At 43.3% G+C, this 18,190-nt stretch overlaps 1 protein-coding gene across 2 annotated transcripts in view; it reads left to right on the top strand.

Annotated features, from left to right (window-relative positions):
- Window positions 1-18,190, top strand: part of ZFYVE28 (zinc finger FYVE-type containing 28) — a 154,724-nt gene that overhangs the window by 97,955 nt on the left and 38,579 nt on the right. For both annotated transcript variants that reach the window (XM_075194222.1, XM_075194221.1), the window contains exons 4-7: window positions 1,462-1,664; window positions 2,248-2,337; window positions 3,573-3,662; window positions 11,379-11,480. In XM_075194222.1, the coding sequence (XP_075050323.1) occupies window positions 1,462-1,664; window positions 2,248-2,337; window positions 3,573-3,662; window positions 11,379-11,480 (485 nt within the window). The remainder of the gene's footprint in view (window positions 1-1,461; window positions 1,665-2,247; window positions 2,338-3,572; window positions 3,663-11,378; window positions 11,481-18,190) is intronic.

The following is an 18,190-nucleotide window of genomic DNA, read 5'->3' as shown; positions in this document are numbered from 1 at the left end:
TAGCACCCAAGAGCTCCCGGCTCAATGAGCTGTTAACGGCAGCAGTCAAATATATAACATGGGGATTTCCCATGGCTTGGACTCAAGCGTTAGTGAGATTTCCTCCAGTGGGGCTCAGCGTTGTAGGTAGAGGTGTGTCATGGTTGAGGTTTGGATCACGACAGAGGCCATATTTGGTGGCTGAGAATAGTTGTTTTAGTGAAGGTGAAAAGTGGATCGGATTAAGAGCATTTACATGTTGCTATGTGCTTGTGGATTCTGGCACATGAGGTAAGGTGAAGGTTGCAGGAAATCCTCTGATATGGGGTGGTGTTTAACATATAGGGTTTACCTACACCAAGGTATGAATATATAATATATGCAGAATTTGTATCAAGTTGTAGAATATCTGTCACAAGTATACAGAGCTTCCATATGATCCCCACACGATGCAGCAAGACCTTACTTGACCATTATAATATCCAAGCACTTTCTGGTGAACATTCGAAAACAGACCCGTTTGTAGTACAAGAATCAGAGAATGCAAAATAGAATCTAACATACATTATTTATCTACGCTTTGTTTATCTGGTGCCAAGTACTAAAATAATTTCCTCAGGCATAACCAAGTACAGAGCATTGTACAGTATCTCATGCCGACCAAAGAAAGTTTAGTTCTATCTGGAGCCACTATTATGCAACATGAAAAATATTTGTAGCCAGACCATAATAAGCTACGTAGTGACACTCTTATGTTGGTATTGTAGCTCTTGTGAGCTTCCGCAATCGGTGCTTTCAGCTCTGGATAATTGGCTTCCAAGTTAAAGGTAGTAGAGTGTAGAGTGAAGCACTCAATTTAAAATCCAGTCTCTTGATGCAGTTCATTAAAATAAGATTTAGCAAACTAGGATCAAATTTAAATGCCTGACTTCCATGGGTGTCAATCGTAATGCAGATAGGTGTTTCTTTGCCTCACAGGCATGATTTGTCATGCAAGTCTTACCGATCACTTGCAATGAGCCCTGTAAGGCTACGAAACAGCTTTCAATATTAGGATTGCCCCCATTGAGGTCAATGATTGGTTAATAAGGCTGCAAGTCCTTATAGCAGGTAATCTGCGGTCTTACTATTTGTACAGTGCTGCCAAGCAAGCATTCCCGTTTTAGTAGTTGACCACGGTCCTGTCAGTGGCAACCGCACTCTGTCTACCTAAACTTTGCTGTTGCCAGTCAGAACCCGGTCAAGCTTTAAATATTCTTGGTTTGGTCCATAAACTTCCTCTGTGGAACGATATCACTAAAGTATACTTACACCAAAAAGAACAGGGATAATATTTTAGTTGGGGTACAATTCAAATTTGTCTCTTTTATTTTTTGTTAATTCAACATTTTTTTTTTTTTTAGTCCAGTCAATATGTAAAGAAATTTAATTGGGGAATAAACTTCTTGCCACATTGCTGGTAATTCTTGTCCTTCCCAACAGTGTTTGGCTGCGGGCTCCATTATCATGAACCGGGAAATAGAGAGCATGGCTATGAGACCACTCGCTAAAGACCTTACCCGAAGCCTTGAGGAAGTCAGGAACATCATCCGAGACCAGGCCCTCCGAGACCTGAACATGTACACCGACAAAATGAAAGACTCCCTCAGACATTTTGATGTTCTCTTCGCCGAGTTTGAATTAAGGTAAAAACATTTTTCGAGATATTAATGTTAATTTAAAATCTAAATCTGTTATTGCACTTAACCAGCTTGGAGGGAACAGCATGTAACAGTCTGCGAACCATTTAGGTTCCTCACCTTTTTGTTTTTGACATTTTCGACAGCTGTAAATTAAGAAAATTTTCACACTGTCATCATCCCGTGTGAAGTTTTTCTCATACATTTGATAGATCACAGAAATTTTCTTTGGTCATAATTGTACTTTCGTTCATTTGTGTTGCATGATTTCACATGCTGTAGGCTTGGCTCATTCACAACATGAGTGAGGCAACTCTATGCAGATATGGTGTCCTCCTCCCGCCAAACCAGCCCACCCCCCCTTTCTCCTCCTCTACCTGCCAAACCAGCCTGCCCCCCTTTCTCCTCTACCCGCCAAACCAGCCCACCCCCTTTTCTCCTCCTCTACCCGCCAAACCAGCCCGTCCCCCTTCTTCACCTCCTTCCGCCGAACTGGCCCACCCCTGTCTCCTCTGTAACAGATAATAAAAGTAAATGGCTGTATAAAACAAAATGTACACTTTTCTGTATTTTTGTGTTCATTCTGCAGCTATGTGTCAGCCATGGTACCTGTAAAAACCCCAAAAGAATACTATGTGCAGCAGGAAGTAATTGTCCTTTTCTGTGAAACTGTCGAAAGGTAAGTTTAGTCATGAAGCCAATTTGAGAACATTGGGGGGAATTTATCACAGGTAACTGTGCAAACAAAAGTGGCGTTAATTGAAATTATTTTGTATAAAATAATGATTGAAATCGTTGTCCAAATGCAAAATGGTCATCTCGTGTGCCCGTGAAAACACTGTACTGGGCTGCAGATTTATCAAATCTCTTGTAAATGGCGGGTTATGCTGTAATTGAAATTGACGTATTTCTTGCCAGAAAAACGATTTGTAAATTGTCACGGTGTCTGTTACACATTGAAGTAGATAAGTCTGCTTGAAAGAAAAGAGTTTTAATCCTGTTAAAGCTGAATGGTGCTCAGTCGGCGGTAGTCATGCAGTACATAGCTTTTTTTGTTGTTGTTATTGTTCTCATCTTAATATCTCAGTAGAAATCTTTTCCTGGCTTCTGACAGATGTGTTACTCAGCAGTGCTTTGCATTCTCTACACTCGCTTACAGCTGGCCCGACAGAAAGTGGAGGCAGCCATTTTGTGGGTTGTACCACTATTCAGCCTATAAATTCACAGTGAACTACTGACGTCACAGAGATACGAGGCAGCCATTTTCTGCGTTCGGCCTTTATTGTCTGAACCAAATTTTGCCCATCAATTTTACTAGGAGTAATTTGTGCCTCAGGAGTCACTAGTTTGGGGTTCCTTTTACATTTTGAAATGAGATCTCCTGGGCAGACATGTGACCTGTGGTTTGTAAAATCCACATCATACTTATGTCCTAACTAAAATATTATATCTTATTACCACACAAACATATACCTTCCAACATGTAAGTTCTCTAAATCAGGACATGACCATGTCTATGCCTTGGCCCCCCCCTACACCTTCCCGCTGCAGCCGGCAGCCATTAACGGTGAGCCCCCCCCCCACACCACGTTCCCCCAGCAACCTGCCTTCGCCAGTGTTCCCCAGCAGATGGAACGAACATCGTGGCTGCCAGGAGGGCAGAAAAGTTGCCCAGAATTGGGGTGGTATGCAGCTGAAAGGGATTAGTCGTATGACCAAACCGCACAGTGATTCCTTCTCGTCTCGTCACGTACAGTAGGATTAGCCTGTATGGGGGACAGCAGACATTTCCCCAGTGCTCTGTACAGTGACTCATCTCTTATCTGTCCAGCAGTAGACCTCATGAATGTGTTATATGAAGTTTTATAATATGTGTTGTGTTATACCTCTCTTTCTGTACACCCTTCTACACAGAGCCTTAAAGCTTGGATACCTCACACAAGACATGATTGATGATTATGAACCAGCATTAATGTTTACAATCCCAAGACTAGCCATCGTATGGCAAGTATTGTTCATTTTCTATCTATTTTTATATCTATTGATCTATATGATTAAAAAAAAAAGGGAGTATGTATTATTTATTATCTGGGATGCTTAGGATATTGCAGATCAAGAGTTTTTTCTCTTTCATCCGGTCTGGGGGTCACTGCTTACCATGGGGTTGTGGAGTGGAGCTTGGGAGTTGGCACCTAACTAGTTAAACTTTAGTACTGCTGGCAGACCCCTCCCCTCTACAATCCCCCTGCCTCTTCCTGTCCAGTTTTTTTTTTTTTTTGGTGCCCTGGAGTTGGGGCAGTGTTTTAGTACTTAGTGTAAATTTTAATGTATTTACTTTCTTTTATTTGTATTTTAATTTTTTCTTTTCAGCAGTGGCAGCCCTGGAGTGTGTTCTACTATAGAGAACACACTCACAGCAGGGCAGCCCTGGAGTGTGTTCTGCTATAGAGAACACACTCACAGCAGGGCAGCGCAGGTATTCCCCTGCCAGATGAGAGCCAGCGGCTATCACTGGCAGAGACTGGAGAGATGGAAGATGGAAGATGTGTGCCTGATTGAAGAGTGACAAGCGGTCACGGACCGCTGTCACTCCTCCAGCCTCCCCGATAACCGGCGCTGCCATTACAGGCAGAGAGTGCCGGTTATCGGCAACTGACAGACGCCGGCGGCCATTTTAGTTGTTACAGTCGGCGCTACGGAGAAGGAGGAAAGGGGGCTATACCACGATTCCCCCCTCATATATAGAACGGGGGTGTCGGGTATCTTTCGCTGTGGAGACCTCTGTCCTAGAGGTCTCCACTACTCTGCCAAGCTTCAAGCCGTTAAAGGCAGACATGTTCCTTTTATTTTTTGGGATAGCTGCAGAGACAAAAGCATAGAGTTCCCCCCTCCTTCCAGAGAGAGATGGTCTTTCCCAGCCTTCTGGCGCCAAGAGAAGCCCGGGAAGAGTGAACAGAACTGAGGGAGCAGGCACAGGACAAACTGCTGTTGGACTTCTCCCCTTTTGTGGCCTATGGGCTAAGTATCACCTTTAATTGTACACTTATCTAATGCTTTAATAACTGGGCTAGTAGGTTTTACATTATAGTCTCCTACTGGCTTATATAATTGGTGGTGTTTAACTATTACAAGTACAACTTTTATATAAAGATCAGTTGATTACTTGTTTTTTATCTCTGTTCTTCTACATATATATATATATATATATATATATATATATATATATATATATATATATATATATATATATATATATATATATATATATATATATATATTCTCGCTCTCTCTCCAATTTTTTTCTCTCTCTGTTACTCAGCTAGAGTTATATTTTACACTGTGTGTTTGGTGTGCCTTCCTTTATAAGAATGACAGATATGGGAAAGGGCCCCATGGCAAAATACTTCACATGCTCAAAGTGTCATGTAAAATTACCTTGTGGCCAGAAGGACCCTTTGGCGCTCTGCTCTGCATGCGAAGCAGGGGTTCCCACTGCACATACCCAGCAGGTTTCAGCCCCACCGACGGAGGAACCGGCCTGGGTAGCCTCCCTGACACAGTCGGTTTCCTCCTTAGCTCAGATGGTTTTTCATTAAAATCAGTTGCTAACTACTGTAGCAACGTCGGTGGCTAATAATGCTAATCCACAGTCAGACCTCTCAGGTTCGAGTGGATCGGGTTTGCCGGGACCTTCCTCATTACAGCCTGACCCAGCCCCTGTTCTTACAGAACCGGCATGGTCCACAGCTTTTTTTAAAGGGTTTGAACAAGCTTAACCAGTTGCTTGATTCCTCTAATACCCCGCCTGCTAAAAGTAAAGAGACCTAGATCAGTAAATCCCCTTATGGTCCTATCAGACTCTGAAGAAGGCTCTGAGGAAGAGGGGGACATTTATTTGGATCCTGACCAATTACACCTATTGGAACAGGAAGACATTCCCAAAAGCCAATTTGTTAATGATTTGGTTTTAGCGGTTAGACAGGCGTTGGACCTCCCAGAGCCGGAGGATCTTACCGCCAGAGACAGAAGTCTTTTTAAGAAGGATAAGAGAAAGGCCAGCCATTTTCCCCCTTCTGCTGAGCTTAGGGTTATTGCTGAAGGGGCATGGAAGCAGCCTGAAAGAAGGTTTTCTAATCCTAGGAGATTCTCCTCCCTGTATCCATTACAGGAGGAAGAGGTGGTTCGCTGGGAAACTATTCCCAAGATAGATATCCCTATTGCCCGCTTGGCAAAGCATACCTTACTCCCAGCTACTGGTTCAGCATCCCTTCCGGACGCCAATGACCGCAAGGTTGAATCCCAGCTTAAATCCATTTTTGCGGCTGCGGGTTCTTCTTTCAGACCTACATTTGCCTCAGCTTGGGTGGCTAGAGCCATGGAAGCATAGGCAGACCAGCTGGCAGAGGCCTTACAGGACTCCGAACTTCTTCCCCTAGCCCTGCATTTGAAGGAGGCTTCGGGGTACCTTTATGAGGCAGCCCAGAACTCAGCGGCGGTTTCCTCTTCCATTCAGGCGGCCTCTATTTCAGCAAGAAGGACGCTATGGCTGAAATCCTGGGAAGGTGATGCGGAATCAAAAAGGTCCGTTGAAACTATTCCGTTTTCTGCAGCAGGTTTGTTTGGCCCGGAATTAGATACCCTTTTTTCACAGGCAACGGGAGGCAAAAGCACTTCCTTGCCAGTATATTCTTACAGGAGCCGCAACCCACGGGGCAGCTCTTTCCGTCAGCCCTTTCGGGGGACCTCCTCTCATAGGGGACAGTCCTTTAGAGGCAGACAATCTAATTCTCGAGGCTCCTCCACTAGGGGGAGATCCTTGTTTGCATCTAAGCGCCAGGCATCCAAGACCCAGGAGAAGCCTGCGTCCTGACGACCACCTTGTACCACAGGGGGCCCCAGTGGGGGGATGTCTGTCTCTGTTTTGGGAACAGTGGGCAGCGTCTTCCCAAGATCCTTGAATCCGGGGAATTATTTCAGAAGTGTACAGGATAGACCTGTTGGGCCCGGCTCCACAGCGTTACTTCCAGACCCCGCTACCCCGGGATCCATTAAGAAGACAGGCTATACAGGATTGTGTCGCTTCTCTTCTACTTCAAAAGGTCATCTGCAGAGTTCCAGATTGCCAGAAAGGTCGGGGTTTCTATTCCAACCTATTCCTAGTCAAGAAGCCGGACGGCTCCTTTCGTCCCATCCTAAACTTAAAGGGCCTCAATGTTCACTTAAGGGTAGACAGATTTCGGATGGAATCTCTGAGGTCAGTGATAAACGGCCTAGAGAAGGACCAGTATATGGCGTCCATAGATATAAAGGACGCATACCTCCACGTTCCCATTTGGATCCACCATCAGTCCCTTCTCAGATTCTCGGTGGGATCATTCCACTACCAGTTTCGGGCCCTCCCCTTCGGCCTCTCAACTGCGCCAAGGGTCTTCACGAAAATTATGTCAATAATGGCAGCATGTCTTCACCTGCAGGGAGTTCAGGTCGTTCCTTATTTGGACGACCTACTCCTCAAGGCTTCCTCAGAGAATTGCCTACTTGATCATTTATCCCTCACCAGGGCGGTTCTCGAGTGCCACGGTTGGCTGATAAAGTCAAAGAAATCCCAGATGGTTCCGTGTCAGCGCATGGTTTTCCTGGGACTCATCATGGACACCAGCAAACAAAGAGTCTTTCTCCCAGTAAAGAAGATAAGCTCTATTCAGACTGTCACTACTCAGGTTTTGTCTTCCCCAAGCCCCTCAATGCATTTATGCATGAGGCTACTCGGAAAGATGGTGGCCTCCTTCGAGACCATTCCCTTAGATCGAGCCCATTCTCAATGTTTCCAGTGGGATCTATTGTCGAAGTGGTTAGGATCACACCTACACCTGGAACTTCAGAAGATCTCCCTATCTCCGAGGGCGAGAGAATCTCTTCAGTGGTGGCTGGTTTAGGATCACCTGAAAGTGGGCAGATCCTTCGCTCCATGGTCGTGGATCATAGCCACGACGGACGCCAGCCTGAAAGGTTGGGGGGCGGTAATCCTGCACCTCCGACTCCAGGGACGTTGGTCGGTTCAGGAATCGGCTCTATCAATAAATGTATTAGAATTGAAGGCCATTCTCTTGGCCCTCAGGGGAGCACAGTCCCTTCTTCTGGGCCACCCGGTCAGAATTCAGTCCGACAATGCCACGGCCGTGGCATATGTCAACAGGCAGGGAGGAACCAGGAGTGCAGCTGCCATGGATATTGCAGCTTAAATATTGGTTTGGGCAGAGCTATATGTTCCGGAAATATCTGCAGTTTTCATTCCAGGTATAGAAAACTGGGAGGCGGACTATCTAAGTCGAATCCAGATGACGCCGGGGGAGTGGTCACTCCACCCGGAAGTCTTCCACTCTCTGGTTTGGAAGTGGGGTCTTCCGGACATAGATCTCATGGCCTCCAGGCACAACAGGAAAGTTCCAAGGTTTTGCGCAAGGGCAAGAGATCCCCTAGCGGTGGCAGTGGATGTCATGGGAGTTCAGGATGGGATACCTGTTTCCTCCAATTCCCATGCTTCCTCGCGTCCTCAAACGAGTAAGGCAGGGCGGTCTGCCAGTAATACTAGTAGCTCCCTCATGGCCGCGCCGAGTGTGGTACGCAGACATATTGTCTATGGCGGAAGGACCAGGGGTCCACCTTCCGCATAGAGACGACCTTCTTCTGCAGGGTCCATTCCAGCACAAGAGTTTACCTCAGCTCAGTTTAACGGCATGGCTGTTGAAGCCAGCCTCTGGAGGTCTAGAGGTTTTTGTTCCAGTGTAGTTAACACTTTGATGTTGGCTAGGAAACCTGTTTCATCTCGCATCTATCACAGGATTTGGAAGGCCTACATTAGGTGGTGCGAAAACAGGACATGCAATTTCGTCCGCTTTTCGTATTCCTCGCTTGTTAGCTTTTCTTCAGGAGGGCCTGGAAGCAGGTCTCAGATTAGGTTCCCTAAAGGTGCAGGTATCGGCACTTTCAGTATTTTTTCATATGAAATTAGCTGATTTGCCAGATATTAGAACTTTTCTTCAGGGAGTCTTACACATACAGCCTCCTTATGTACCTCCTACAGCTCCATGGGATCTCAACATGGTACTGGATATGCTCAAGGGGCCTCCATTTGAGCCTTTGAGCGAGGCAGATTTAAAGTGGTTGACCTGGAAGGTCCTCTTTCTTTTGGCAATCGCATCAGCTCGTAGGGTTTCTGAATTAGGAGCCTTGTCCTGTCGAGAACCTTATTTGGTTTTCCACGAGGACAGAGCGGTGTTAAGGACCCTTCCTTCTTTTCTCCCTAAAGTAGTGTCAGCTTTCCATCTTAACCAGGAAATTGTAGTTACGGTTTTCTCATCTTCTCATTCAGATAAACAATCTATGGATAAGTTAGATGTTGTTAGGGCTCTCCGCATATATGTCAAAAGAACTTCTCAGATTAGATGTACTGACTCTCTGTTTGTCCTTTATGACGCTAATAAGAGAGGCTGGCCAGCCTCAAAACAATCCATTGCAAGATGGATTACATCTACCATCAGACAAGCATATATAAAGGCTAACCGTCCTGTGCCGGAGAGATTTACAGCCCATTCCACCAGATCGGTAGGGGCTTCGTGGGCAGCAAGGAATGGAGCTTCTGCAGACCAGCTTTGCAGGGCAGCCATCTGGTCCTCTGTCCACACCTTTACAAAATTTTATCATTTTAATGTTTTTGCATCAGCTGATGCAGATTTCGCTCGTAGTGCTTTACGAGCGGGATTTTCAGAGTAGTCCCACCCTTAGGGGGCTGCTTTAGAACGTCCCCATGGTAAGCAGTGTCCCCCAGACCGGATGAAAGAGAAAAGAGGATTTATGTACTTACGTTAAATCCGTTTCTCTGATTCCGTCTGGGGGACACTGCGATCCCTCCCTTCTGTTTTTCTTCTGTGTGCTCTTGTTTGACTGCCCTTTTTATCCTTGGGCTTTTTAAAACTAACTGGACAGGAAGAGGCAGGGGGATTATAGAGGGGAGGGGTCTGTCAGCAGTACTAAAGTTTAACTAGTTAGGTGCCAACTCCCAAGCTCCCCTCCACAACCCCATGGTAAGCAGTGTCCCCCAGACGGAATCAGAGAAAGGATTTAACGTAAGTACATAAATCCTCTTTTTTCAGAATTTGACACGCTTAATATTGTAAATTACATAAAAAAATAATTATTCGTCTCTGCTATTCCTCTTCTCGTTAGATTTAGCAGCGCTCCTCACAGTGTTTGAGGAGGAGACACTTGGTGTTCGTGTGTGTGTGTATGCCATTATCACTGAGCTGCGGTCATTATTTACTCTTGTTTCTGGTTTCAGAACACGCTGAATATCGGTTTGTTTTTTTTTGACAACCAATAATAACTTTATTTAATTGCATTTTAGGTTTTTATCACGTAGTGGGGTGATTTGAGGAGAATAATTGTATTTTTTAACTGTTAATGTTTAGGGGTTTTTTTTATGCCGTTTTGCACCGGAATGCTGGAAAGTCCTCTCAATAAAGTTCTGTCATTCATAATAAGCAAACATAATTATTGATGCAGTAACTGCTGGGGAATAGGGGAATAGATTGGTGGCTTATCTTTTTATCATGGACGTCCCACTTTGGAGGTATAAGAGAGATTGATGGCCCTGTCCCCAAGTCCCTGTGTCATAGACATCTAAAATACAGGAGTGACGCTCCTTTCCCCCTGACACAATCGATAGAGCGAAACTAAGTAATTGCTAGCTACGGATGAGGAGTAGGCATCCCAAGAAGCAGAGGTAATGAAGCCAGTCACTCTGTGAAGAATGTATTGAGATAAATGAAGGTTTTAGCACCAGGAACTGACCTTTGTGTATACAAATATACACACCAAACAGACAGAAAGCCATTAAAAATAATTAAAAGTAGGTTGCCCAATAGATAGCATAGCTTGGAAGGACAAAGTGCAAAAAAAACAACTATTGACCATGGTGTAGGTGTAAGATGTGTGTTTTAGATTATTGTGGACATTCCAAATAATTATAACAGATTCCGCAGTAGAATGAGACTGGGGTCAGAGGTCACATGAGCCCGTTTCTCAGGAGTTACGTCTCTTGCGGATGGATGCTAGTTATCAGTTTTATTATGTCAGGGTTACAATAAATAAAAATAATAAAAGATAGAAAAAAGTCGCCCAGAGTCTTCTACAGTTGGCAGAGAAATGTTGTCAACCCAGTGCGTATCAACAGAGATCAGAGTGTTGCCATAATTTATAATAATAATCCTCTTGGCAGCATTACCCTGAGCCACCACCTAATCTGGTTAGTTTTGCCTAATTCTGCCTTAGTATACAAGTAAGAGATCCTGCTTCAGCAGATGGGTAAGCAGCTGCTTTCTTGGTAAGATTTTGGTTTGTCAGTTTGACCAAATTGTCCAATGTCCTGGGCAGCCTCCAGAACTATCAATATACACAATTTAAAGTCTTACCTTTTTGGATCCTATTTTATTGGGAATAGCTAAAGATCCAGTCGAACGCCGACCCCTCTCCCCACATATGGTAGTATTGTTCAGATCTGTCATGCAGGCCTCATTGGATGGGGTATCTGTACAGTGCATTGCTCTCTGCTCCAGTCATTCTGTGGTCATGCTGGACAGCCATGAATTTAATTGGCAATGTTGTTGTTTTTTTTTTTTTATTACAGCCGTAACTATGATTTCTTTTACTCTTTTTCAACAGTGGGCTTGTTGTTTACTCTGAAGGACCACTAAACCTCGATCGCAAACCTGAAGATATGTCTGAACTCTTCCGGCCTTTCCACACATTGCTAAGAAAAATCAGGCAAGTGGATGGTTCTTGTGTGTGTTACGAAAAGGCCATTTATCTCTACCTTAATATTTCTCTGATAGTCAATCATGACTGCTGCAGTCTGACTCCTCTACGTATTCCTAGCATCATAGTCTCACAATGCTGGAGACAAAGGTTCCATTCCAACCCAATGCCCTGTCTGTGTGTAGTTTGTATGGGTTTGCCAACCTCTGTGCTCCTCCACCAGCCCCCTAATATATTTTATAACCCCCTTACACTGGCATCTACATAGCTTTGCTCAGCGGCTATAATGCCATCTAAGACTCTACTCGCCCTTTAACATCTTTGGCTGGCCTCTTTAAAGAATAATAATTCTGTCCCTCTTATCTATAGTGTCTGCTTATTCCCATTCTCCCTCCCCAATCTGCATTGTTACTTCCCCACGTTCCTTGTCCTCCGTGTACTTACTGCTAGGGTTTTACAATGCTGTGGTCAATCCCATCACTATATTCTGTTTTACTATCGATATCTGTTTTGTGTAATATGTCTAAAATCAATTCCCCATTGTACATTGCTGCATAATATGTATGGCACCTGTACACATCATTATATGATCTACATATCTTCATAATCTAAGGTTATATACTGGGTTTACATCCATCGTAAAGGAACCAAAATTCCCCAGATCCATTATAATTGCTACCCACACTGTGTTGTCATAGGTAATAACGAGCTATTTACTGAGTATTGCAGAGTTCTTGGTCTTGATAACGATCGTGATGCCTGATACTGTGTTCTTTTAGTATTTTTTGTTTTTTTAATTTTTCAGTAGTTTGTGTTCTGAAACATTCTATTGTTTGATGTCAAATGTAGAAATCATTGCTATTAATGCATAGAATTGTTATAGGAAAGGTCATCTGTATACGTTGCGTATCTCCGTTGTGTGTAATTAATAGTCACCAGTATTGGAGAGATTAAGGAACCTGCCCATGATCTGTATCACATTTTTTTGTATTGGGTGATTTTTGTTGCACATTGCACTGTTTTTTGTCTAGTATGTTTGGATCCACTGATTTAATTATCTCCACTATCTCATCATTACCTATTACATAGCATTTCAGATCCCACATTTTTTTCTGCTAAGTGGAATTGACAGCAGATGGTTTTCCGTAAAGAAAAATTGCTTCTTCTACCTTATATTCAGGTTTCTGTGTACACTTTGTCAAGATCTGATGACCGAAACGCAACGTGTGGGCCTAATTGTTGCATAAGGTTACTAGCCAAGGGCCAAACTTAGGAGTCACCAATTTTTTTAGAATTTTTTTTCTTTTACATGAAAACACCTGTTGAAAATGCATGTATAGACTGTAACGTATATCATACCCAGCATGCCATGCCCAGCAACAACCGTCATACCATGACCTGCAGGCTATAACCAGCAATAACAAGTCATTCCACATTCAGCAGTGCACAGCCTCCCATGCCAGACCAGCAATGTGCGCTTCCCGCTGTAACTATCTGTTATCTAGTGCCATGGCGCCATTTACTAGCCACCCAGTGTTTGTTCAGCTCCGCATTATTGTAATAATTAGTACCGGTAACAAATAGTTTCTGGAGACGCGGTTAAAATGTCTCTGCTGGAGAAGGCACGTGGAATATTAAGCTTTTGCGTTGCCTCTTAATAATGATCTGCTGCTTTTGATTACTTTTGTGATGTTGAAATGATACCTGGGGATTAAATCAAATGTATTCAGCCTTCAGCAACCTGGAAATACTGGCCTTGTCTAATTGGAGCTAATTTTCTGCACAGCACTCCTGTTCTAATGAGTGACTGTCAGCATGTTAATTTGGATTCAACACTCCTAGCTCCTTTCGTCTGCTAGCATCCCCAAACGCGCACCCCAGGCAGTGAGAAAGTCTAAATTTGCATTTTAATATGCATATCAAATTAGAAATGTGTATAATAAAATGGATATCCAGACATATATTTTTGATACGCAACAAACACCGGGAAAATTTGTATTTCCACATTGTACACATGAATCCTCCCATAACCCACCACCAATGCAAGAGGAGCAGACTTTCAGTCTGTAAGTAGAATATTTTAATTTTTTGCCCCCCATAGGTTAGCCATCCACTCTTGCCCCAGAGCTTCTAACACCATAAAGTTGGGACTCCCCAAAATTCGGGAGCCTCCCGGAAATTCCAGGAGTGTAGGCAAGCATGTTTCTGTGGTAGGGGATTTAGACTGTAAGCTCCAATGGAGTAGGGACTGATGTGAGTGTCCACACATTCTCTGTACAGTGCTGCGTGTGTGTGTGTGTGTGTTTTCTTCTTTTTTCTTTTGTATGTGTATTTAAATTAGAGATAAAATTTAAGGATTACCTACCTCAGGCAGATAAAAAAAAAAAAGACCCAGTAGCCTTCCTCCCCTGCATTTCTGCTGCCCTAACCCACAGCCTATATGTCCTTTCCACAAACACAGGACTGTAGCAACCAAAAAACACAGGACTGTAGCAACCAAATCTTTGACTTAATGGCAGGTTTCTTATTTACCGGTCAACTAATTATAAAAGAATGACAGTGTGAAGAATCGCTTAACGTTATGATTTTGTGTTTTCTCTATTTAATACATTTTAAGTAAAATAGATTTATTTCAATATGCTATCACGCAAAACCCCTTTCAGTCCTGGTAAACAATATATAGTTTAGTAGACTAAAATAGGTTATTCCTATTGAAGTTAAATGAAAATTGGTCTGTCATTGTGTCATTGTTAAATGATTAATGGTGTGTAAAAATAAATACACAAGACTAAATTAATAGAAGTTGGTGGATAAGTATCTCGTTGCCCCGGAGATTAGAGTTTCTCGATTTCCCATGAATGTTGCGATGCTGCTTAGGGCTTTTTCAAAAACTCCATGCAAACAGCAGTCATTTTCTGGAACCCATAACAGCCAATCAGGTATCGGCTTTCTTTTGTCTGATTAATGCTAACCGCAGATATCTGATTTGTTGCTTCAGGTTCCAGTATGCCATTGATCTTTGGACCCTGTTATTAAATATTTCCAGATGCTCTAGTTCTAATGATTCAGGTACTGCATAGCTTGTAATGAACATAAAATAAATATAACTGAAAACACATGCACAGTCAAATGAGATGCTGCCCCCTAATCTTGCACACACAGTCCCCAATGTGTCCAAAAATGACAATATAAAATATAAAGAAGAAGATTGGCTATTATTCTTCATATTTTATACTGCATAGCTTGTGTTTACTTTGCCTTGGCTGCAGAGGCAGACTGGCTTGTTTCATTGATACCCCAGTATTATTAAGTGGTGTTTTGTATGAATGAATGAGAATTACCTTGTGGAGGGACGGTTATCATCAAAACACCGCTATGTGTTTGAAACAGGTGAACGATGGTATTTAACTTTTGGGGTATCGTTGCATCAAGAACAAGTTGCAGCCTAGTAGAACTGAACAACAATAAGGGTTTACGATTTTCATGAGCATATGTGTCAAACACCACAATGATTTGTGCCAAACCTAATTATTAGACATGGCTGTGTGTGGCATGACGTCACATGTTTGGGATGATTGGGGCACGCAGGAGAGGATATAGACGAATGTAGGTTACTCATATCGAGGTCTCCAGCACCTTTTAGCAGGTTTTTTTTTCTGCAGAGATGACAAAGGTCTGAATTGATTATGGAAGCACTATGATCAAGATTCTGTCCGTTTTCAATAACCAGAATCGTTTACAGTCTTTTGAACCATTTTGTTGATACCGACTGCTTTGCCAGTCATCCTAATTTTTCAAGCTCACGAGTCACTGGCTTTTTTTTTATTTTTTTGTCGTTTGGGAAATAACAGCTGAGAACCATTCACAAATAATACAATGGATCATTTAATTTCCCAGGGAGTGTAAGCCTTGATGTGATTGTTGTCAGTTATGGCCCCGTCTGTTTTCATCCTTCGGGTCTCTAGATTGGAAGCTGTTCTGTTCCATATTGCCTGCCCATTTGTTTCTGTAAGCTCCGCTAATCAGATACATTTTATTTTTATTCATATACTCTTCCTTATTGCTCCAGTGAAGCTATGATTATTACCATGTTATTTGCATTCTGTTTGTTTGTTTTGCGCAGTTGACAGAGCGTGCCAACCAGTTAATTTCGCATTTTGGCCTCGCTATATATCAGCTGTTGGGCAAATTCTAAACCCGCGTCAATCGAACCTAAACACAGCGTCTGGTATAACACTAAATCTGGCCACACACAGGCCAATCCTTTCTCCGATCAGATACACAATTAGCCAGGTTGGGCTTTTTGGCATATCCTTCGGAGGGGACTCGCACATCGGACGATTCCCGTTAGCTGCTAACCAAATTTTTCTACTAAATATCTTTCAATCTGACCGTTCTCCACCATTGCACTTGTTTTGGAATAACAAACTCTAAGTGGTCAGTGTTACCTATTAAGATTAAAACCTGAGGGGGAAAAAAAACTAATTGACAACTGTAACAAGTGCAGACGGTGGGGTGGGATACATTTTTTATTTTTTTAGGGGGGGTTTTCTTTAAAATTATTGAAAGCATCAACACACTGTTCTTCAAAGTGTATCCATCGACTACACACAGTCAAGGGAGTCATTATGTGGCCTCAACGAATATTCATGAGAGCGAAACGCGTGAGGTTACTAGGAACTCATCACTTAGACAATACGTTTTGCAAATAATAAAATTGTTGGTCTAAGAAATTATTCCTGGTCATTCAGAAGGAAGCCACGTACCGAGGTGTTTAGAATCCAATAGACAATAGCTAACAAGCACATACAGTTGTAACTACATTATTCTTAGTCTGGCAAAGTTTCATCCAGAGATGTCTATATACAGGCTCCCTCTCTTCCTCTGTTTGCACTTTATGGAGGAATATAATGGCTTCTTGATGCATTAACATATGGCAGAGATTTTCACATTGCAGAGAGACATTTCAGGACGTAGCTGCTTCTGCCATTGTAGCACCTTTTTGTTGCTGTACTATTATTGCTTGTGTTGCTAGAACATCTGCAGTAATAAGGAAAAATGCTGAAGAACAAATTCTTCTAACCCAGAAGAGTCATTATATGTGTTATTATTTGTATTGCTTATATCACAAGAACAAAAATGTCCATTAAATATTTAACAGCTGCTCAGTGTATATCCTTCCAGGATTGTGTGTTTGTGACTGTAAATCACTAGATTGTCAGCTCTCACTAGCAGGGACCTACCCTCTATTGTCACATCTAAATGCATCTGGATCTTGTATGGCCCTGTCTTATATATGCCATTGTGAGAGCATTTCTAGGTTCTCAACGATGATGGTAATAATGATATGTGAAGGAGTTAAAAATCTTGGTATTTGCCTTAAAAATACATTCAGTGTAATCACCAGCTCCAGCCTTGAACTATCTCAAAGACCCCGGATGGAGGCCTAGGACATGGGACAATGGATGATGAGGACATTGGGAGTACTGGCTCCAGTGAAAGTTAATAAGAACCCATGAAAGTGACATGAAGAGAACTAACTAGCTTTGTCAGAAGATTTATATTTACTCAGGAAAATATTAATTACGTGTTTCTGTTCTATAACCAGATCAAACGATTTTTCATGTATAAATGTATGCCAGAAATAAACGAGCACAGCTCAGTTCTATCTTGACATTGGCTTGTCTGTGTCTTGATTACTGATCTCCTGGTTAACCGGCATCTTATCTCACTGATATCTGAAGGGACTTGATAAAGGAGAGGTAAAATTACCCTAACACCATGTTTTACCCAATGTCAGAGCACACTGGTGCTTTAATAATACTTATTATGTATAAACAAAGTTATTAATGATCACAGACACTATGTTAAAATAGGGTAAGTTGTTTTCTGAGTGTGTTTGATATTTTTCTACCTGCTCTCTTATTAGTTAAATTTTGTGGTTCCAATCTTCTTTAGCGGTCACTTTTCAATCCCTGTGGCCAGCATTTACCGACAAATAGTTGTTATAAATATATAGATTATAGATAGAAATAATCTTGTGTGTGGGGGGGGGGGGGGGAAGGATGGTACGACAGGAAAGGTCAGGAGCCATAAGGGAGAGAATGTGATGAGCCAGAGAGGGGAGCATGTGATGGGCAGGGTGAGGAGCCAGAGGGAGGAGGCATGGTGAGGAGCCAGAAGGAGGGGGGCAGCATGTGATGGGCAGGGTGAGGAGCCAGAGGCAGGGGGCAGCGTGTGTTGGGCAGGGTGAGGAGCCAGAGGGAGGGGTGGGGGATCGTGTGATGGGCAGGGTGAGGAGCCAGAGGGAGGGGTGGGGGATCGTGTGATGGGCAGGGTGTGGAGCCTCTGAGGGAGGGGGGGAGGGCAGCGTGTGATGGGCAGGGTGAGGAACCAAAGGGGTGAGCGGAGGGGAGCGTGTGATGGGCAGGGTGAGGAGCCAGAGGGAGGGGGGAGCGTGTAATGGGCAGGGTGAGGAGCCAGAGGGGTGAGCGTGTGATGGGCAGGGTGAGGAGGAGGGGAGCCTGTCATGGGCAGCGTGAGAAGCCAGAGGGGTGAGCGTGTGATGGGCAGACCAAGGAGTCATGCAGGTAGAACACAGACGACCTAGGCAGTGGTGTACAGAGCAGAGATGTAGGCAGAGAGGAATGATGCAGAGAACAGCTTATGAGAAATACTAGCTGTGTTAAATAAATGATCACATATGCTAGCATGAAGTA

This window comes from Mixophyes fleayi, chromosome 1, assembly GCF_038048845.1.
Source record: "Mixophyes fleayi isolate aMixFle1 chromosome 1, aMixFle1.hap1, whole genome shotgun sequence".
Taxonomy (NCBI): Eukaryota; Metazoa; Chordata; class Amphibia; order Anura; family Limnodynastidae; genus Mixophyes; species Mixophyes fleayi.
The sequence above is the reverse complement of the archived record's forward strand: the minus strand, read 5'-3'. Positions and strand labels throughout refer to the sequence as shown.